Here is a 21,983-nt window from a genome sequence, read left to right as displayed (position 1 = left end):
CACCAGCCAAGGGATTAGTGAATCGAACAAACTTCATTCACGAAATGCTGCAGTAAATCTGCGGGACAGGCAGCATTTCTGGAGAGAAGGAATGGGTAACGTTTCAGGTCGAGACCCTTCTTCAGACAAACACAGACACGCAGAAGAAGCGTCTGGAGAAGGTTCTCGACCCGAAACGTCACCCATTCCTTCTCCAGAGATGCTGCTCATCCGCTGAGTAACTCCAGCATTCGGTGTACGTCCTCGGTGTGAACCAGCATCTGCTGTTCGGTTTTTTTTAAGACATACATTGCGGAAACAGGCTCTTCGGCCCACTGAGTCCGCACCCACAACCTACAACCCTGCACGTCTTTGGAGTGTGGGAGGTAACCGAAGAGCTCGGCAAAACACTCACACGGCCACGGGGAGAACGTACACACTCCATGTAGACAGCACCTGTAGCCAGGATGGAACCTGGGTCTCAGGCGTTGTAAGAATGGCGACGCAGCGTTAGAGATACTGCCGCCGTGCCTACATACTTAATCCACCAAATCCAGCTCTGACACACGCAGTCTAGTAATCTCTCCCCTCTGGCCAGTTGCCAATAACTCTTCAGTGAAAATCAATAAAGCTGCAGACGTTGGCAATATAAAATAAAAATACTGGAGCAGAAAGGGCCGGGAATAACCAGCGGGTTAGAACACAACTAGATAGATAGATCCTTTATTATCATTCAGACCTTTCGGTCTGAACGAAATTATGTTGCCTGCAGTCATACACAGAATCAATAATAACAAAACATACAATAAACACAAATTAAACATCCACCACAGTGAGTTCACCAAGCACATCCTCACTGTGATGGAGGCAAAGTCTTTAGTCTCCGTCTCTTCCCTCCTTGTTCTCCCTCTGCGCTGAGGCGATCGATCCAGGCCGAAGATGCCGCTCTCCAGTCCAGCGGACCTCCGTGGTGATGTCGCCGCTGCCGAAAGCCGGAACGCCGTCTCCGCTCCGAGACGGCCCGCCACAGCATTAGCTCCGGGCCGCCGCCCCAGCTCCGGGTCCCGCAGTCTCCGCTCCGGGCCGCCGCCCCAGGTCCGGGTCCCGTAGTCTCCGCTCCGGGCCGCCGCCCCAGCTCCGGGTCCCGCAGTCTCCGTTCCGGGCCGCTGCCTCAGCTCCGGGTCCCGCAGTCTCCGTTCCGGGCCGCTGCCTCAGCTCCGGGTCCCGCAGTCTCCGTTCCGGGCCGCTGCCTCAGCTCCGCGTCCCGCAGTCTCCGTTCCGGGCCGCTGCCTCAGCTCCGGGTCCCGCAGTCTCTGCTCCGGGCTGCTGCCCCAGCTCCGGGTCCCGCAGTCTCCGTTCCGGGCCGCCGCCCCAGCTCCAGGTCCCGCAGTCTCCGCTCCGGGCCGCCGCCCCAGCTCCAGGTCCCGCAGTCTCCGCTCCGGGCCGCCGCCCCAGCTCCAGGTCCCGCAGTCTCCGCTCCGGGCCGCTGCCCCAGCTCCGCGTCCCGCAGTCTCCGCTCCGGGCCGCTGCCCCAGCTCCGGGCCGCCGCCTCAGCTCCGGGTCCCGCCGTCTCCGTTCCAGGCCGCTGCCCCAGCTCCGGGTCCCTCAGTCGCCGTTCCGGGCCGCTGCCCCAGCTCCGGGTCCCGCAGTCGCCGTTCCAGGTCCCACAGTCTCCGCTCCGGGCCGCCGCCGAAAGCCAGAACGCCGCACCAGCAAGTCGGGCCACCGCCGCCCCAGCCCCGAAGACGGCCAGCCTCCCGTTGGTGAGTCCTGGCTGGCTCTGCCTCCGGAGCCTCGGGGTCGGTCGCAGGTTGGAGGCCGCCAGCTCCGCCATTAGGCCTCAGCGCAGACGGAGGCAGAGAAGGGGGATACGACACGAAAAAGTCGCATTCCCCCGAAGGAAGAGACAGAGAACATGTTTCACCCCCTCTAACACAACCCAACAAACTAAAACTTAACCAAAACAAGACAAAAAAAACAACAGAAAAAAGTAAAGACAGACGGACTGCAGGCGAGCCGCAGCTGTTAACAGCGCCGCCACTGTGGAGAAAGAAATAATGTTGACATTTCCAGTTGAAGACCCTTCTTCAAAACTCATTGTTGGAGGTTCACAAGTGGGTCTTGAAGAACTAATGCCCCTGTCCCACTTAGGAAACCTGAACGGAAACCTCTGGAGACTTTGTGTCTGTCCCACCCAAGGTTTCCGTGCGGTTCCCGGAGGTTGCAGGTGGTTGCCGGAGGTTGCAGGTAGGGAGACTGACAAAAACCTCCGGGAACCGCACGGAAACCTTGGGTGGGGCGCAAAGTCTCCAGAGGTTTCCGTTCAGGTTTCCTAAGTGGGACAGGGGCATAAACTCTTTTTTACGTGCAGGAAGGAACTGCAGATGCTGGACTAAACCGAAGATAGACACAAAAAGCTGGAGTAACTCAGCGGGACAGGCAGCATCTCTGGAGAGAAGGAACAGGTGACGTTTCGGGTCGAGGTCCTTCTTCAGACTGGGGAAGGGGCTCGACCCGAAACGTCACCCCTTCCTTCTCTCCAGAGATGCTGCCTGTCCCCGCTGAGTTACTCCAGCTTTTTGTGTCTAACTCTTGTTTATCTTGCCTGAGACGCAGCCTGGCCTGCTGCATATTCCCAGCATTTTCTTTGCTTCGGAGATACAGCATGGAAACAGGCCCTACGGCTCACAGAGTCCGCGCCGACCAACGATCACCCTGTACACTCGTTCTATGCTATCTCATCCGACACATGAGGGGACATTTGCAGAGGCTAATTAACCTGCAAAGCTGCACGTCTTTAGACTGTGGGAGGAAACCGGGACGCCTGGAAAAATTCCACGTGTGTGTGCGTGCGTCTGTGTGTATTTGTGTGTGCCACATGTCTCTGTGCGTGTGTGTGGTCTCTGTGTATATGTGTGTGCTGCATGTGTCTGTGTGAGTGCCTGCGTTTGTGTACAGTATGTGTGTGCATGCGCATGTGTGTGTGAGTGCCTGTGTGTGTATAGGTGTGTATTTATGTGTGTGTGTGACTGCACGTATTTGTGTTTCTATGTGAGTGTGCATGTGTCTGTATGTGAGTGTGCAAGTGTCTGTCTGTGTGTGCTTGTCTGTGTGTGTGTCTGTATGTGTGTGTGCGTGCGCGCATGTCTGTATGTGCCTGCCTGAGTGTGTGTCTGTGTGCCGCGTGTGTCTGTATGTATTTTTGTGCGCGTGTCTGTATGTGCCTATCTGTGTGTGTGTGCGTGTCTGTATATGGGTGTGTGGTTGCATGAACGTGTGTGTGTATGTGTGTGCATGTATGTGTGTGTGTCTGTGTGCGTGCGCATGTGTGTGTGCATGCGGTGTGCCTGCCTGTGCGCGCACGCGTGCTGTGTGTGCATGTGTGTGTGCGTGCGCGTGCTCTGTGCCTGTCTGTGCGCGCGTGCGCGCGCGCGTGCTGTGTGCCTGTCTGTGCGTGCGTGTATGCAGTGTGCCTGTCTGTGTGTGTGTGTGTACCCGTCTGCAGGTTGCGCTGCCTTTAGTAGTTGCCTCACCCTCTCCAGGTCCTGGCGGAGGTGTGTGAAGAGCCGCAGCCTCCGGTACAGGATGTCCTGCTCCTGTTGGGCCAGGTTGTCCACCTCGTCGGTCTTTGGGGCCAGGAGTGGCTTGTTGAAATTGGACTTCCTCTTGAGCCGCCAGTACTGGTAGAAGAAGTCGACCAGCGTGCCGGACATGTGCAGCTCTTGCGCCACGTCTGTCGGCTTCACCAGTTCGTAGAACTCCTCTTCCAGCTGCTGCAGCTTCTGCTTCCTCAGCTTGGCTTTCTCCAAGTCCCGCTCGCTCTGATCCATCCCGTCAGGGATCTCACGCCTGGCCGGGCAGTTGGTGGGAGTGCTGCTGTGCTCCAGGCAGTAGGACTTAAACTTCACCTCGTCATTCTGCACCAGAATAGTCCTCATTTCCAAACTGCGGTCAAACGCACAAGTCACGTGGAATGCTGTTATACACGAGGCCATCGAGCACTAGAGGGAGCAAAGATAATTCCACAGAGGTTAATGGTCATCCTGAATCCATAGGTCACAAGTGAGAGAGAGTCATACAGTGTGGAAACAGGCCCTTCGGCCCAACTTGCCCACACACCAGCCAACATGTCCCAGCTACCCTAGTCCCAACTTGCCTGCTCTTGGTCCAATAACCCTCCAAATCTGTCCTATCCATGTACCTGCCAAACTGTTTCTTAAACGATGGGATAGTCCAAGCCTCAACTACCTCCTCTGGCAGCTTGTTCCATGCACCCACCAAACACTGTGTTAAAAAGTTACCTCTCGGATTCCTATTAAATCTTTTCCCCTTCACCTTGAACCTCTGTCCTCTGGTCCTCGATTCCCCTACTCTGGATAAAAGACTCTGTGCATCTACCCGATCTATTCCTCTCAGGATTTTGTATACCCCTATAAGATCTCCCCTCATCCTCCTACGCTCCATGGAATAGAGACCCAGCCTACTCAACCCCTCCCTACAGTTCACACCTTCTAGTCCTGGCAACCCGAGCACCCACTAGTCACTGCCTGCCATGATGAAAAGGACCCGTTAATTCCTACTCTTTGCTTCCTGTCTGCCAACCAGTTCTCTATCCATGTTAATACCCTATCCCCAATATCATGTGCTCTAATTTTGCACACTAATCTCTTGTGTGGGACCTCGTCAAAGTTTTTTTGAAAGTCCAGATACACCACATCCACTGGCTCTCCCTTCTCCATTCTACTTGTTACATCCTCAAATAATTCCAGAAGATTAGTCAAGCACGATTTCCCCTTCATAAATCCATGCTGACTTTGACCGATCCTGTCACTGCTTTCCAAATGCGCTGCTATAACATCTTTAACAATCGACTCAAGCAACTTCCCCACTACTGATGTACGGCTAACTGGTCTATAATTCCCCGTTTTCTCTCCTCCTCCTTTCATAAAAATTGGCTACCCTCCAGTCCACAGGAACTGATCCAGAGTTGAGAGAACGTTGGAAAATGATCACCAATGCATCCACGATTTCCAGGGCCACCTCCTTGAGTACTTTGGGATGCAGACCATCAGGCCCTTGGGATTTATCTGCCTTCAGTCCCAGCAGTCTACCGAACACCATTTTCTGACTAATGTGGATTCCGTACAGTTCCTCCCTCGCTAACTAATCCTTCCTCATTACACAATACCCAGTCGAGGATGTCCTCTAGTCGGTTCCTCTACATATTGGTTTAAAAAACTATCCTGTATACATTCCAGGAAATCCTCCTCCTCAGCACTGTTACCAATTTGGTTAGCCCAATCTACATGTAGATTAAAGTCACCCTGAATAACCGCTGTACCTTTGCTACACGCATCCCTAATTACCTGCTTGATGCTATCCCCAACATCCCTACTGCTGTTTGGTGGTCTGTGTACAACTCCAACAAGCCTTTTCTGCCCTTTGGCTATTTCACAGTTCTCCCCATACCAATTCTACAGCATCCAAGCCAATGTCTCTCCTTGCTATTGCATTAATCTCCTCTATAACCAGCACCCCACCCCACCTCCTCTTCTTTTCTGTCCATCCTTCCTGAATATCGAATACCCCTGCATGTTTAGCTCCCAGCCTTGGTCACCCTGGAGCCATGTCTCCGTAATTCCAATGATATCATATCCCTTAATTACTAACTGCGCATTCAATTCATCCACCTTGTTACGAATGCTCCTCACATTTCAGTTTCAGTTCAGTTCATTGTCACGTGTACCGAGGCTCAGTGAAAAGCTTTTTGTTGCGTGCTAACCAGTCAGCGGAAAGACAATACATGATTGCAATCGAGTCATTCACAGTGTACAGATACATGATATGGGAATGACGTTTTGTGCAAGGTAAAGCCAGTAAGGTCTGATCAAAGATAGTCCCAGGGTCACCAAAGAGGTAGATAGCAGCTCAGGACCACGCTCTGGTTGTGGTAGGTCCAGTTGCCTGATAACAATGGGGAAGATACTGTCCCCTGAATATGGAGGTGTGTGTTTTGCACACCCTGAGGTGGACCAGTTTAACATCTCATCCAGGTGGAGATAGTTCAGCAATAAAACACTCCTCCACTACTGCTCTAGTCAGCCAGGGCATCTATTCTGAGTCTCTTGCGTGGGAGGAACACAGGAAATTCTGATTCAGAGATAAGTGAGTCCTGACTGACCCCGAGTTCTCCAGAATTCTGCCACGTGATCTGCTGATTATATTCTTGGAAAATGCATGGAAAGGGAGTACGACCCAGGAATTCCCCAGCCACCGAAAGAAATGCTTTTTCACTGTTTGTCCTGTGTGGAGTCTCTGCTTCCTGTTTTCCCAGAGAGGCTGTGGTGCAGTCAGAGTTGTTGGGGGAGCGTGCGCGGGGGTCTTGTGTGCTCGGCCAGCGCTCGGACGACGGAGGGAAGATGCCCACCCTGCTGTTAGGGGCGGCACGGTGGCGCAGCGGTAGAGTTGCTGCCTCTCAGTGCCAGAGACACAGCTTCCATCCTGACCACGGGTGCTGTCTGTACGGAGTTTGCACGTTCTCCCCGTGACCGCGTGGGTTTTCTCCAGGTGCTCCGGTTTCCTCGCACACTCCAAAGACGCTGTTTTGTAGGATGAATTGGCTTCTGTAAATCGGCCCTTGTGTGTAGGATAGAACTAGTGCACGGGTGATCACTGGTCGGCACGGACTCGGTGGGCCGAAGGGCCTGTTTCCACACTGTATCACTAAACTAAAACGAAAGATTCATGACTCCCCAGTTGAAAAAATGTCTCCTCATCTGGGCCCTGAATAGATGACCTTTTGCACATTCTTAACTTGTTCTCACCATGACCTGCGTGGGTTTTCTCCGGGTGATCCGGTTTCCACCCACACTCCAAAGACATACAGGTTTGTAGGTTAATCGGCTTTGGTCAAAATTGTAAATTAGTTTAGTTCAGTTTTGAGATACATCGCGGAAACAGGCCCTTCGGCCCACCGGGTCCGCGCCGACCAGCGATCCCCGCACATTAACATGATACTATACCCATTAGGGACAATTTTTACATTCACCAAGCCAATTAACCTACAAACCTGTACGTCTTTGGAGTGTGGGAGGAAACCGAAGATCTCGGAGAAAACCCACGCAGGTCACGGGTAGGACGTACAAACTCCGTACAGACAGCGCCCGTAATCGGGATCGAACCCGGGTCTCCGGCGCTGCATTCGCTGTAAGGCAGCAACTCTACCGCTGCGCCACCGTGACCACATTGACCCGAGTGTGTAGGATAGTGCTAGTGTGCGGGGTGATCGTGGTCGGCGAGGACTTTGTGGGCCGCAAGGCCTGTTTCCGAGCTGCATCTCTAAAGTCTAAAGCAAAGTAAATCAGCCGAAGAATTGAGGCGAGTTTTTTCCTGAAGCATCTCACTCACAGGCCATCCTTATCACCCACATACTGCTGGGTTGCATCACAGCTTGCTTTGGGAACAGCTCTGCCCGAGATAGTTTGCGTGGGTTTTCTCCGAGATCTTCAGGTTTCCTCCCACACACCAAAGACGTACAGGTTTGTAGGTTAATTTAGCTTGGTACAAAATATAAAAATTGTCCATCGTGCGTATAGGATAGTGTTCGTGTGCGGGGATCGCTGGTCGGTGTGAACTTTTTCGCACAGAGAGTTGTGAGTCTGTGGAAGTCTCTGCCTCAGAGGGCGGTGGAGGCTGGTTCTCTGGATGCTTTCAAGAGAGAGCTAGGCAGAGCTCTTAAAGATAGCGGAGTCAAGGGATATGGGGAGAAGGCAGGAACGGGGTACTGATTGTGGATGATCAGCCATAATCACATTGAATGGCGGTGCTGGCTCGAAGGGCCGAATGGCCTACTCCTGCACTTATTGTCTATTGATTTGTTGGGCCGAAGGACTTGTTTCCACGCTTTATCTCTAAACTAAATAGAAACATAGAAAATAGGTGCAGGAGTAGGCCATTCGGCCCTTCGAGCCTGCACCGCCATTCAATATGATCATGGCTGATCATCCAACTCAGTATCCTGTACCTGCCTTCTCTCCATACCCCATAAACCTCTCCATAAATAGAGGTTTAACACACGGATCCACTCTCTGCCAAACTTCATGTTGCTTTAGAGCTGTGAGCTTGCTAATGTACACAAACTGCCGTGGTTCAGTATTTGGAGATTTATGTTTCTTTGGATTTCGAGTCATGGAGCCTCAGATTCCAGCACCTGCAGTTCCTTGCGCCTCATCAGGCTTTCGTTTCCTCTCAGTCACCCATCAGAACAAAGAATTCTGCGTATTGTTATAACATTATAGTGACGGAACAATATCACAAATAGAGTAAGGTGTTCACACTGACCTGAATACATGTTCCTGTCCGTTCAGTACAAAGGCTGCACGCCAATGCCCATCGACTCGCGGGAATGTGGGACACCTTGGTAATGGGCTCCATCTTCTCAGGGCAGCCTATACTTACCTGAAAACATGGAAACACAGTGAGCATTTAGCAAATGAAACGGACAATTCCATATTTTGAGACATTGACCCCTTAAAATATCCAAGGTACACAAAAATGCTGGAGAAACTCAGCGGGTGCAGCAGCATCTATGGAGCGAAGGAAATAGGCAACGTTTCGGGCCGAAACCCTTCTTCAGACTGATATCCAATAAAATATCCAATTTTCTTCTTGTCACAGACGCAGGTTGTACCAGGCCAGTCCTGGACAAAGTCTGAAAAAGGATCCAGACCCATTCCTTTCTCTCCAGAGACGCTGCCTGACCCGCTGGGTTACTCCAGCACTTTGTGTCTATCTTCGGTATAATTGAGCATCTGCAGTTCCTTTCTGCACAGTTATGGAACGAAACTTTCTTCCAAGGTCCCTGCTTGATGGTCCACTTTTATTCAAGGTTGTCCTTAGCCTCAAGTGAACAGCCTTCAAAGCAGCCACAAATTAGCATTGGGACTTGGCTGGTCCCAATTTGTGGTTCTATGCTTGCTGCATCAATCTTACATGTTTACCCCAATACTGACATAGAAACATCGAAAATAGCTGTGGGAGTAGGCCATTCGGCCGTTCGAGCCAGCACCACCATTCAATATGATCATGGCTGATCATCCAAAATCAGTACCTCGTTCCTGCTTTCTCCCCATATCCCTCGATTCCGTTAGCCCTAAGAGCTATATCTAACTCTCTCTTGAAAACATCCAGTGCATTGACTTCCACTGCCTTCTGTGGCAGAGAATTCCACAGATTCACAACTCTGGGGGGAAAAGTTTTTCCTCTTCTCAGTCCTAAATGGCCGACCCCTTATTTTTAAACTATGACCCCTGGCTCTGGACTCCCCCAACATTGGGAATGTTTTTCCTGCATCTAGTCTGTTCAATCCCTCAAGAATTGTATATGTCTCTATAAGGTGCCCTCTCATCCTTCTAAATCCCAGTGGTTTTAATTCCACCCCACCCCTGGCACCAGAATGAATACGGTGTGCGTATTGTGTGATAAAGCGTCTCTGAGAGTGGTCGCTGAAGAGGACAAGAGTGCGACAGGGATTCACTACTCTGACCTGTCAGGTCAGAGAGGAGAGGGGATTACATGCAAAATCAGGATCAGTCCTCACTCCCCAAGCCCTTCCACGCAAACTGTGTAATTTTAAGAGATAAAGTAAAACATAAGCTAGAAAATCACATTTTTAAAAAATTAACACCATTTTTTATAATCAATAAACCAGGACATGCAAAGGAAAGTCAATTCATATCTTAATTCTAATCCACCCGTTGCACATTTGCACCGTGTTCTGGCTTTGCTTAACACTCTTTGGTTTGATTTGCGTAGTTTAAACAGACTTTAAATTACTAGTAATAGACACAAAGTGCTGGAGTAACTCAGTGGGTCAGGCAGCATTTCTGGTGAAAACGGATGGGTGATGTTTCAGGTCAGGACCCTTCTTCAGGCTGAAATTTCAAATCTGACCCGAAAAGTCACCCATCCTTTTTCTCCAGAGATGATGCCTGACCCACTGAGTTACTCCAGCACTTTGTGTCTATTACTAGTAATTTAAAGTCTGTTACTCCAGTATTTTGTGTCTATTTTTGGTATAAATCGGCATCTGCAGTTCTTTTTTCCTATACTTTTAATTTCTTATAGCTATATACTTTATGTGTGTATGTGTATAATTTTTTATATATATATTTATATATATATTTGAAGCAAACATTAACACTTTGGGCAGTTCAAAGTTGAGAACAGTGGTACCATAAAAGTAAGGCATAGGACCCAATGCTAACTTTTCCATGAATGTATTAAGTTGACCAGGTTAATTAAATAGAATATTTCCCATTTCTCATGGAAAGTATTGCATTTGTTAGGAACAGAATATAGCTCCCTCTACTGCTGCAAATTTGTTCCTTAAGTCCACCTTAACTTTATGGAAACAGAGTTGAAAACTTTTTCTCGATCACTTCCCCAAACCGGAAGTATGTAGTTATTCAGATTCAGGTTCAGATTCAGTAATGGCTACGCTTCAGTTAAATTTAGAGATACAGCGTGGAAACAGGCCCTCCGGCCCACGGGGTCCACGTCGACCCCGTACACCAGCACTATCCTTCACACACTCGGGACTATTTACAATTTTCACCGAAGCCAATTAGCCTACAAGCCTGTACGTCTTTGGAGTGCGGAGCGCCCGGAGAAAACCCGCGCGGTCACGTGGAGAACGCACAAACTCCGTAGAGACAGCACCCATGGTCAGGATCGAACCCTGCTGTGAGGCCGCAACTCTGCCGATGCGCCACCATGCATCTCCAAAACTGAAATGGACGTACTGAGCTTGGTGCAGTGGAGGAGCAGTAGAGGGATCATTATCCCAAGGTGTGATCGGGACCATTCATTGAAACGCTACACTCAGGTAGGTATCTTACTTACTTCAGGTATCCATAAGGCACAGCTAACATGGACCCATTTTGTGCCGCTGCGTGTCGGCTTCAACGCTCCTCCTCTCTTGGGACACAGCAAGCACTTTGGCTGAACGCCCAGGGCACATGTGCGACACAGCCAACTGCCAAGGGGCACCTTCAGAATTCCATAGCAAGCCTGTCGTGAAGTAAAAATAGAAATTGGTCAGATATCTCGGCCGTCGAGAATCGAATCAAAAAATTAAGCTTTCTCGTGCAAGCGTCGTGACTCGAAACGTCGTGTTAGAATCTGGCCAACGTTCAGATGAATCCTTCAAGAACAAAACAGCTCGAACTGTCCAAACCAACCGAAGGAAATCCAAAGAACCTCTGCTGGAAGTTAAGGATGGCACCATGTCAGGGATAAAAAGAAACATAGAAATATAGGTGCAGGAGTAGGCCATTCAGCCCTTCGAGCCAGCACCGCCATTCAATATGATCATGGCTGATCATCTAAAATCACTACCCCATTCCTAGTTTTTTCCCATATCCCTTGATTCCTTTAGCCCTAAGAGCTAAATCTAACTCTCTCTTGAAAACATCCAGTGAATTGGCCTCCACCGTCTTCTGTGGCAGAGAATTCCACAGATTCACAACTCTCTGGGTGAAAAGGTTTTTTCTCATCTCAGTCCGAAATGGCCGACCCCTTATTCTTAAACTGTGACCCCCTGATTCTGGACTCCCCCAACATCGGGAACGTTCTTCATGCATCTAGTCTGTCCAATCCTTTAAGAATTTTATATGTTTCTATCATGGTCCCCTCTCATCCTAAATTCCAGTGAATACAAGCCCAGTCAACCCATTCTTTCATCATATGTCAGTCCCGCCATCCCGGGAATTAACCTGGTGAATCTACGCTGCACTCCCTCAATAGCAAGAACATATCGTAACACAAACCTTTTACAGTGAACTAATGATTTCAAACCGCAAAGCTTTGCTTTTAATTGCTGGTTTTCACAAGAAACGATTTAGAGTCGTAGAGTGATACAATGTGGAAACAGGCCCTTTGGCCCAACTTGCCCACACCAGCCAACATGTTCCAGCTGCACTGGTATCACCTGCCTGCGTTTGGCCCATATCCGTCCAAACCTGTCCTATCCAAACCAACATGTGCCTGTCTAACTATTTCTTAAACGTTGCGATAGTCCCCGCCTCAACTACCTCCTCTGGCAGCTCGTTCTATTCCACCCACCACCCTTTGAGTGAAAACGTTACCCCTCAGATTCCAATTAAATCTTTTCCCCTTCACCTTAAACCTATGTCCTCTGATTGTTGATTCCCCTACTCTGGGCAAGTGACCCGATCCACCAGATCTATTCCTCTCACGATTTTATACACGATCAAGATCATGTAACATGCTGGAGTAACTCAGCGGGACAGGCAGTATCTCTGGAGAGAAGGAATGGGTGACGTTTCGGGTCGAGACCCTTCTTCAGATTTCATGTATGTACAAGATCACTCTTCAGCCTCCTGTGCTCCAAGGAATAAAGTCCCAGCCTACTCAACCTCTGCCTACGGCTCAGGCCCTCAAGTCCTGGCAACATCTTAAGTCTTCCCTGCACCCTTTCCAGGTTAAAAACATCCTTCCTAGAGCAGAGTGAGCAAAACTGAACATAATACTCCAAATGCGGCTTCACAATATCTTAGTTTTTAGTTTAGTTTCAGAGACACGGCACGGAAACAGGCCCTTCGGCCCACCAAGTCCGCGCTGACCAGCGATCCCCCACACACTAACACTATCCTACACACACTAGGTACAATTTACATTGATACCAAGCCAATTAACCTACAAACCTGTACGTCTTTGTAGTGTGGGAGGAAACCGGAGATCCCGGAGAAAACCCACGCAGGTCACGGGGAGAACGTACAAACTCCGTACAGACAGCACCCGTAGTCAGGATCGAACCCGGATCTCCGGCGCTGTAAGGCAGCAACTCTACCTCTGCGCCACCATGCCGCCCATTAATATCTTGTACAACATAACATCCCAACTTCTATACTCAATGACGTCCAAAGGATTTGCAAATAAAGGGACTGCAGATCGCAAGAGCCATAACGATGTGAACAAAAAAAATCAACAATCAATCTATTAAGTCATTACTGTAGTTTCTTGTGAAAGAGTTTATTGTGCAGGTTTATTTGGAAACTATTTATTGGAGAATTCTTCGAACTGGGCTCATTAGTTCTGATATATTTTTGATAAAAATGGAACCACAAATGAGATGGTGAGTTATATAACCATATAACAATTACAGCACGGAAACAGGCCATCTAGTCCGTGCCGAACACTTACTCTCACCTAGTCCCATCTACCTGCACTCAGACCATAACCATCCATTCCTTTCCCGTCCATATACCGATCCAATTTATTTTTAAATTATAAAATCAAACCTGCCTCCACCGCTTCCACTGGAAGCTCATTCCACACAGCTACCACTCTCTGAGTAAAGAAGTTCCCCCTCATGTTACCCCTAAACTTTTGTCCCTTATAATGTTTGATAATGTAACTAAATAACTTTAGGGCTGATTGTTCGATGTGAGCTGTCAGCGGGAACTTTGAGGAGGTTTTCAATTACTGTACATATTATTTTTGTAATGGGCACAATTCAAATAGTTCTTGAGTGATCAGTAAATCTGCCTTCAAAAGTGATAGGAGCAGCATTCGGCCAATCAACTCTACCATTTGATCATGGCTAATCTATCTCTCCCTCTCCATCTCATTCTCCTGCCTTCTCTCCTGATAACCCCTGACACCCGTGCTAATCAAGAATCTATCTATCTCTGCCTTAAAAATATCCATGGACTTGGCCTCCACAGCCATCTGTGGCAATGAATTCCACACATTCACCACTCTCTGACGAAAGAACTTCCTCCTCATCTCTTTCCTAATGGAATGTCCTTTTATTCTGAGGCTATGACCTCTAGTCCTAGACTCTCCCACTAGTGGAAACATCCTCCCTGCATCCACTCGATCCAAGCCTTTCACTATTCGGTAAGTTTCAATGAGGTCCCGCCTCATCCTTCTAAACTCCAGCGAGTACAGGCCCAGTGGCGTCAGACGCTCATCTTGTAGCTTCCAGTCTAAAACACATTCATCGACATAAAGCAGAGATTGATAGATTTGTGATTAGTAAGGGTGTCAAAGGTTACCGGGAGCTGGCAAGGGAACGGGGTTGAGAGGGATAGATAGATCGGCCATGATTGAATGGTGGAATAGACTTGATGGGGTTAGTGGCCTAATTCTGTTCTTCTTGGCTAACTGGGGCATTTTGATCTGCTTGGATGAGTTTGGCTGAAAGACCTGCTTCAGCGCTGTATGATTTTAAGGATTCTTTGTTTGACTCCTTTGTACAGTAACACTTCTTTAGATGTTGGGCAAGTTAAAACACTCAAAATCTTTAAAAAACTCACTTTTGTGACACTTCTTTAAAATCTCAAATTCCCAACAAAATAGCCAGCAATTTAAACTTAAAGAGTATTAAAAACCCAACATATTACACCAAATATGCCTAATATATGGTTTAAGATGGGAGATGTTTGGAAGTTCTGTTAGATATAGGGAGAAAATTAATGTTTTACTTCAAAGTTTTTGCCAAGAAACTCAATGGATGAAGTGCATGAATGTGGGCAGATTGTGTTTAAGGGGCTAAATGGTTCAGGGCTTAACTTTGTTCTGTTACGGTGCCAGCATCAACACGATAATCTAGTGTTATGTAAGGGCCGAATGGCCTACTCCTGCACCTATTTTTCTATACTTCTATGTCAGATACCACAAAAGGGATTCGGCGATCGTTTCGCTGAACACCTGCGCTCAGTCCGCCTTAACATAGAAACATAGAAAATAGGTGCAGGAGTAGGCCATTCGGCCCTTCGAGCCTGCACCGCCATTCAATATGATCATGGCTGATCATCCAACTCAGTATCCTGTACCTGCCTTCTCTCCATACCTCCTGATCCCTTTAGCCACAAGGGCCACATCTAACACCCTCTTAAATATAGCCAATGAACTGGCCTCAACTACCTTCTGTGGCAGAGAATTCCACAGATTCACCACACTCTGTGTAAAAAATGATTTTCTCATCTCGGTCCTAAAAGACTTCCCTCTTATCCTTAAACTGTGGCCCCTTGTTCTGGACTTCCCCAACATCGGGAATAATCTTTCTGCATCTAGCCTGTCCAACCCCTTAAGAATTTTGTAAGTTTCTGTAAGATCGCCCCTCAATCTTCTAAATTCTAGCGAATTTAACCTGACTGATCTCCCAGTTGCTCAGCACTTTAACTCCCCCCTCCCATTCCCAGTCTGACCTTTCTATCCTGGGCCTGCTCCATTGTCAGAGTGAGGCCTTACACAAATTGGAGGATGCTGCCTAGCCCGCTGAATTAGTCCAGCATTTTGCGTCCAGCACTAACCTGGTGAACACAGATGTTGCATTTGTCACAGAAGACCATCTCGTTGCCGTCCTCGCCCTCCGGGGAACGGCAGACGTCGCACACCACGTCCTCGTCGTATTCGATCCCCAGACCCTCCTCTGTGGCGATCGCCTGGTTCATGTTCTCCTGGCACTGGCTTTCCAGCTCCTCGATGATCTTCTCCATCATCAGCTCGTTCACTTCCAGCAACCCTGGGGGGAAAATAACACAACAAAGTGAACTTCGGCGGCAGTCTTAGTTTTAAATCTTCGTGAAATAGGACAGAACACAGATCTCCCTCTCTCACACTCGACGAGAATGGTCTCGACCCGAAATGTCAGAAAGAAGGGCCTCGACCCGAAACGTCACCCATTCCCTCTCTCCGGAGATGTTGCCTGACACGCTGAGTTACTCCAACATTTTGTGTATGAAGTAACCCTCATTCTCTCTCTCTCCATCCCTCCCCCATCCTAGTTCTCCGACTAGTTTGACTGTCCCCCTGATTAAATTTTACTGATTGTATGCCTCGTGATTGTCGCCTTCCCCACAGCTAACAATGATCCATTCTACATTTTCCTTGGCCTTTGTCCCCTTTGATCTCTCGTTTTCACACCTTACCCTTCCATATCTCTATGTCTCCCTCTCCCCTGAATCTCATTCTGACCCGAAACGACACCCCTTTCCTTCTCTCCAGAGATGCTGCCTGTCCCGCTGAGTTACCCCACCATTTGGTGTCTGTCTTCAGTGTAAACCAGCATCTGCTGTTCCTTCCTACTCAATCATAAACAGTCAGGTCTGCAATGCAGTCCAAGTCCCACAATAAATAAAATAACTGTGAAAATACACCATCGCACCTTTTCCGAATGCCTTAATTTAGCATTCGTTTTAATACATCCACGTTATGTGGCCAACTGGATTGTTAAAAAAAAGGGTGATTGGGAAACCCTTGCCAACTCAACATCCCCGACAGTTTGAAACGGTAATTATGTAAACATCCCATTTACATTGACGTCCCAAACACTGCCAGCATTACAGATTTTATTCTAAAAGTACAGTATCTTTGGACTCGGACATGTATTGTACTGCACTACAATGTACACTTTCACCAGCTGGGAGACCATATGCTGACAGGTTTCGAGAAAGATGTTTTTATTTAAGGGGACGGCTTTATAGTTGTGCAAAAATACAGGACCCCCCAGAAAGAATTGAAGAGTTTTTTTTTAAATGGATTTTCCTCACTTCCAAGTTATGATGCACTAACTGGGTAAAGAAAGTTTCATGAGTCTGGCACCCATTTAGTGTGTATGAAGGAACTGCTCAACCTCTCCCCAGAGCTCACGCCCTCAGGTCCTGGCAACATCAAACAAGATTGAGCGGGCTGGGGCTCTATTCCCTGGAGCGCAGGAGGATGAGGAGGTGTATAAATGTATGGAATGAGCTGCCAGAGGAGGTAGTTGAGGCATGGACAATTGCAATGATTAAGAAGCAATTAGGCAGGTACATGGATAGGACAGGTTAAGAGGGATAAGGGCCAAATGCAGGCAGATGGGACTAGTGTAGATGGGACATGTTGGTCGGTGTGGGCATTAGGCCAAAGGGCCTGTTTTCACACTGTGAACACTGTTTTCACTCTATGACTCTTCGAGAAAATCCAAAAAACATAAATCTCCAACTTCTGAACCACGGCAGTTTGTGTATATCAACAAGCTCACAGCTCTAAAGCAACAAGAAGTTTGGTAGAGCGTGGATCTGTGTGTTAAACCAGGATTTAGTTTAGGTTAGTTTAGAGATAGCGTGAAAACAGGCCTTTCGGCCCCGCTGAGTCTGCGCCGACCAGCCATCCCTGCACATTAACACAGACCTACACATTAAGTACAATTTACATTTATATCAAGCCAATTAACCTACAAACCTGTACGTCTTTGGAGTGTGGGAGGAAATCTAAGATCCCGGAGAAAACCCACGCAGGTCACGGGGAGAACGTACAAACTCCGTACAGACAAGCACCCGTAGTCAGGATCGAACCCGCGCTGGAAGGCAGCAACTCTACCGTTGCGCCACCGTGCCCACCGAAGATCTCTGAGGACTGGACCAAGTTTACTGGTCCTCAGTGTTACCCTCTGGTTAGAGAAAGCAAAAATACACTACCTGCTTCCTGGAGTTCCGCATTGACCAGTTCCAACCAGTGCACGTCCACCTCATCCAAGTCATAGCGACACATGCCTCTTGGGGAGAACTTCATGTCCAAGTGGCCAGACTCAGAAGGCCCGTAGCCAGTTAGAGACGCCAGCATTTGTTCAGTGGGAGCCAGGTGCGTCTTCTCAAACTCTGGTGAAACTCTACATCGAGAGCAAAGAAAGTCAAATATTAAACCATGTCCCGTCACAGGCAATTTCATCAGCCACACTTCAGGCCTCGTTATTCCTGTACATGTTAAAAGAGCCCAGCGGATACTTAGGAAAGTTAGTGAACTGATGAACAAGTGACTTGCTGCAAGCTTGCTGATGTACAGTCTGGTGCTGAAGAGAAATGAGCCCTGAATTGTACCGGCACTGCTTCAGCTAAAGCATGATCTTCCCAAAAAGATCAAGTTCAAGTGAGTTTATTGTCATGTGTCCCTGATAGGACAATGAAATTCTTGCTTTGCTTCAGCACAACAGAACAAAGAAGACATTTACTACAAAAACAGATCAGTGTGTCCATATACCATAATATAGTTTTGTCCGAGCCAGGTTTAATAGCCTGATGGCTGTGGGGAAGTAGCTATTCCTGAACCTGGTTGTTGCAGTCTTCAGGCTCCTGTACCTTCTACCTGAAGGTAGCAGGAAGGATGCACCCCCAGGCCAAGTACTAATGCTGATATAAGTTTCAGGAGCAGAGGAAAACCAGCAATGGCTTCTCTTCGATCGCTCCAGTTATCTCTGGAACTGCTTCCGAGATGGCGACCAACCCAGGCGACTATTAGCGTGCTGGCCACAGAATCAGGTCTACAATCACGTAATACACTCACTCCACGCTCTTAAATCTCTACTCCTACAGCAACATTTCTTACTTTAACTATGATCATCTTAAACTCCTCTCAGATCTGTCCATACCTTGACCCTCGGACTATCCTTGATTGGCCTTTGCTGGCTTTACCTTGCACTAAACCTCATTCCCGTATCATGCACCTACCTATACACTGTAAGTGGCTCGATTTTAATCATGTATTATGATCAGCCATGATCATATTGAATGGCGGTGCAGGCTCGAAGGGCCGAATGGCCTATTCCTGCACCTATTTTCTATGTTCTATTATCTTTCCGCTGACTGGGTAACGCAACAAAAGCCTTTCACTGTACTTTGGTACGCGTGACAATAAACTAAACTGAACTGATAAGTATTCCATCCCTGCCTTCATTCTGCTCCAGAGTAACATGATCCAGTGACATTCTGCTGACTTCATCTAATTCTGTCACCAGCATCCACTCCATCAGTCAGAAGGAAGGTCTCGGCCCGAAACGTCGCCCATTCCTTCTCTCCAGAGATACTCCAGCATGTTGGTGTCTATCTTCGGTTTAAACCAGCATCTGCAGTTCCTTCACACTCAACTTCATGACCAGTCAATGTGTCCAACTGCAAATGTTTCCCACTCACAAAACTTTCGTTTATCATCAGCCAAACACTCCAAATTATTGTGTTTAAGAAGGAACTGCAGATGCAGGAAAATCGAAGGTACACAAAAATGCTGGAGAAACTCAGCGGGTGCAGCAGCATCTATGGAGTGAAGGAAATAGGCAACGTTTCGTCCCGAAACGTTGCCTATTTCCTTCGCTCCATAGATGCTGCTGCACCCGCTGAGTTTCTCCAGCATTTTTGTGTAACTCCAAATTATTGTCCCTGCAAGCTTGCTTGGAATGAACCGTATGGCCTCAAGCGGCCTTTTCACGGGGCGACTTGACGCAAGAGTTAACCGGAGTTTAACATCGTGGGAACCTCGTGCGATAACAGTACGGCATTCGTGGACCACCGTGGACCACCGTAGCGCTAACGGCAGGTAGTCGTGTAACTTGGTCACTCGGGAGAAAATTCAAGAAAGTTTGAATTTCTCCAAGATTGACTTGTACACTTGTGGTTGAGTATTGCAACATTATATGAACGTAGTGGCCAGTGTGATATCCGTAATAACTCTTGCGGGTACCGTGGGAACTCCTGCGAACAGTGAACCCGGAAGCTGGACAGAGGGGACAGAAGGTGAGTAAAAATTATCTTCTGTGGGATTGAATTTAAAAAATAAATAAAAATAAAGATTTGCATCCGCATATGGACATCAACTTATTCATGAGTTATGTTAATGAGATTCAAGAAAATAACTATAATCTTTAAAAGGGACTTTAAAAGGGACTTTACTGAAAGGTTACGCATTTTTATGGTCCATGAGAAATTTTTCACATGTACTTCTTTGAGAGATACAGGTCGGAGTCCTCGGGTCCAGGGGTCCGGAACGGTACCAATCAATGTTGTACAGAGACCCGTGTAAGGAATGAACTGCACATGCTGGTTTAAACCGAAGACAGACACAAAAAGCTGGAGTAACTCAGCGAGTCAAGCAGCATCTCTGGAGAAAAAAAGCTGATGTTTCGGGACGAGACACATCTTCAGACTCAATTCCGATTAGGCTGTCTGAAGAAGGGCTCCGATTCGAATCGTCACCTATTCTTTTTCTCCAGAGATGCTGCCTGACCCGCTGACTTACTCCAGCTTTTTATGTTTTTCTTCCCAGATCTGACTTACCTGCTGAGTTACACCAACATTTTGTGTCCTTCTGTGCGTATTAACCAGCATTAACCAGCGTCTGCAGTTCCTTTAGACATTACCTAACTTCAGATTTTAGAGATATAGCGCGTGGGAATTCCTGCGAACGGTAAACCCGGAAGCTGGACAGAGGGGACAGAAGGTGAGTAAAAATATCGACAAGGGAACATGTGTCCTTCGAGGACGTCCCACCTAATTGTCATTGTTGGATAATCTTTTTAACAGGAACACTTGCAGAGATGGCTCCCAGAAAATCTCAAAGAAAGGGGGTAAAGCGTGTCAGAGATGTTTTTGCCATGTTGCGCTATTCAGTTTCTATATTGTTTCAGTTTCTATATCTATATTGTTGCTCTATTCAGTTTCCCAGGGGGTCGGGACGGGACTGGAGTTGGGAGGGTAAGGTGGGGGAGTCGAGGGAGAGGAGGGGGAGACAGATGGGGGTGTCTTCATTTACTGGCGGCGGGTGTCTGTCACTGAAACAGGCAGGTGAGATTTCACATCCACCTTGTGTGTGCCTCTCTCTCTCTCCCTCCCTCTTACACAGGCTGAGAGACTCTGCCTCTGTGAGTGTACGTCTCTTTCTCCCCCTCTCCCACACACAGTAAGACCGAGGTACTGTGCTCAGTCCATCTGTGTCTCCCACATACACAGTAAAACATGTCTCCAAATGAGCCAATTCAACCAAGGGAGGATATATATAGTGTGTGAAAAAAAAAGTTACATAATTTGTGTCACGTGTAGTTCACGATGTTCATTCAAGATTTAACGCGAAAGCTCGGGAAACGGACAAGTCACTCGCACAAATAACAGAAATGCCGAGTACCGTGGGAACTCTTTATCTACCCCCGTTATATCGTGCGAGACTCGTGCTGGACCACGACCTCTTCACTCTGGTGACATCTTGCGTCAACTCGCCCCGTGAAAAGGCCCCATTAATGTTGACAGGGAGAAGGCAGGAGAATGGGGTTAAGAGGGAAAGATAGATTAGCCATGATCGAATGGTGGAGCAGATTCAACGGGCCGGATGGCCCAAATCCGCTCCTATGTCTTACGACCTTGCTAACTCAAAGGCCAACTATCTACTCAACCATGAATTATACGTGTAGGATTTTTTTTGGCATTGTTGATGTTACTTACTTTCACTTCTATGTCAGTGTTGTCATCCTGACCATAGCCTCAAAAAAGGGCAGCACACAGTGGTGCAGCGGTAGAGTTGCTGCCGCACAGCGCCAGAGACCCGGGTTCGATCCTGACTACGGGTGGGTGCCGCCTGTACGGAATTTGTACGTTCTCCCCGTGATCGCGTGGGTTTTCTCCGGGTGCTCCGGTTTCCTCCCGCACTCCAAATACGTACAGGTTTGTTGTGAATTATCTTTGGTAAGTTGTGAAAAAAGAATTGTTCCCCAGTGCGCAAGATAGTGTTATTGTACAGGGCGATCGCTGGTCGGCGTGGACTCGGTGCGCCATGTACCTCTTAAGTCTAAAGTAAAAACTCTTGTTCAATTTTGATTTCTAAAGTTGACTTCTCCAGTAAGATCTAGTTCTATTGTAGACCCAAAACATCGCCCATCCATTCCCTCTACAGATGCTGCCCTGACCCGCTGAGTTACTCCAGCACTTTGTGTTTTGCTTGCAATGTCCAAACTGTTGGCCAGTTCCATTTCTCCATGTAACCATGCTAGAATCACCAGGCTTGCAGCGATAAAACATGCCAGAAAGTTCTGCCTTTCCAATAAAAGAGCTATTAATATAGCACAGGAAAAGACCAACCTGTCCATGCCAACCAATGCGCCCCACCTAAGCTAGGTCCATTCGCCCATGTTTGGCTCATGTCCCTCCAAACCTTTCCTATGAATGCACCTGTCCAAG

At 48.1% G+C, this 21,983-nt stretch overlaps 1 protein-coding gene across 3 annotated transcripts in view; it reads right to left on the bottom strand.

Annotated features, from left to right (window-relative positions):
• The window catches only part of jade2 (jade family PHD finger 2), a 146,290-nt gene that overhangs the window by 35,024 nt on the left and 89,283 nt on the right, over positions 1-21,983 (bottom strand). For all 3 annotated transcript variants that reach the window (XM_033029311.1, XM_033029312.1, XM_033029310.1), the window contains 5 exons: positions 17,469-17,659; positions 15,321-15,532; positions 10,882-11,049; positions 8,320-8,436; positions 3,513-3,980 (listed from right to left, as the gene is read on the bottom strand). In XM_033029311.1, coding sequence (XP_032885202.1) covers positions 3,513-3,980; positions 8,320-8,436; positions 10,882-11,049; positions 15,321-15,532; positions 17,469-17,659 — 1,156 coding nt within the window. The remainder of the gene's footprint in view (positions 1-3,512; positions 3,981-8,319; positions 8,437-10,881; positions 11,050-15,320; positions 15,533-17,468; positions 17,660-21,983) is intronic.

This window comes from Amblyraja radiata, chromosome 11 (genome assembly GCF_010909765.2).
Source record: "Amblyraja radiata isolate CabotCenter1 chromosome 11, sAmbRad1.1.pri, whole genome shotgun sequence".
In the NCBI taxonomy this organism is placed as follows: Eukaryota; Metazoa; Chordata; class Chondrichthyes; order Rajiformes; family Rajidae; genus Amblyraja; species Amblyraja radiata.
The sequence above is the reverse complement of the archived record's forward strand: the minus strand, read 5'-3'. Positions and strand labels throughout refer to the sequence as shown.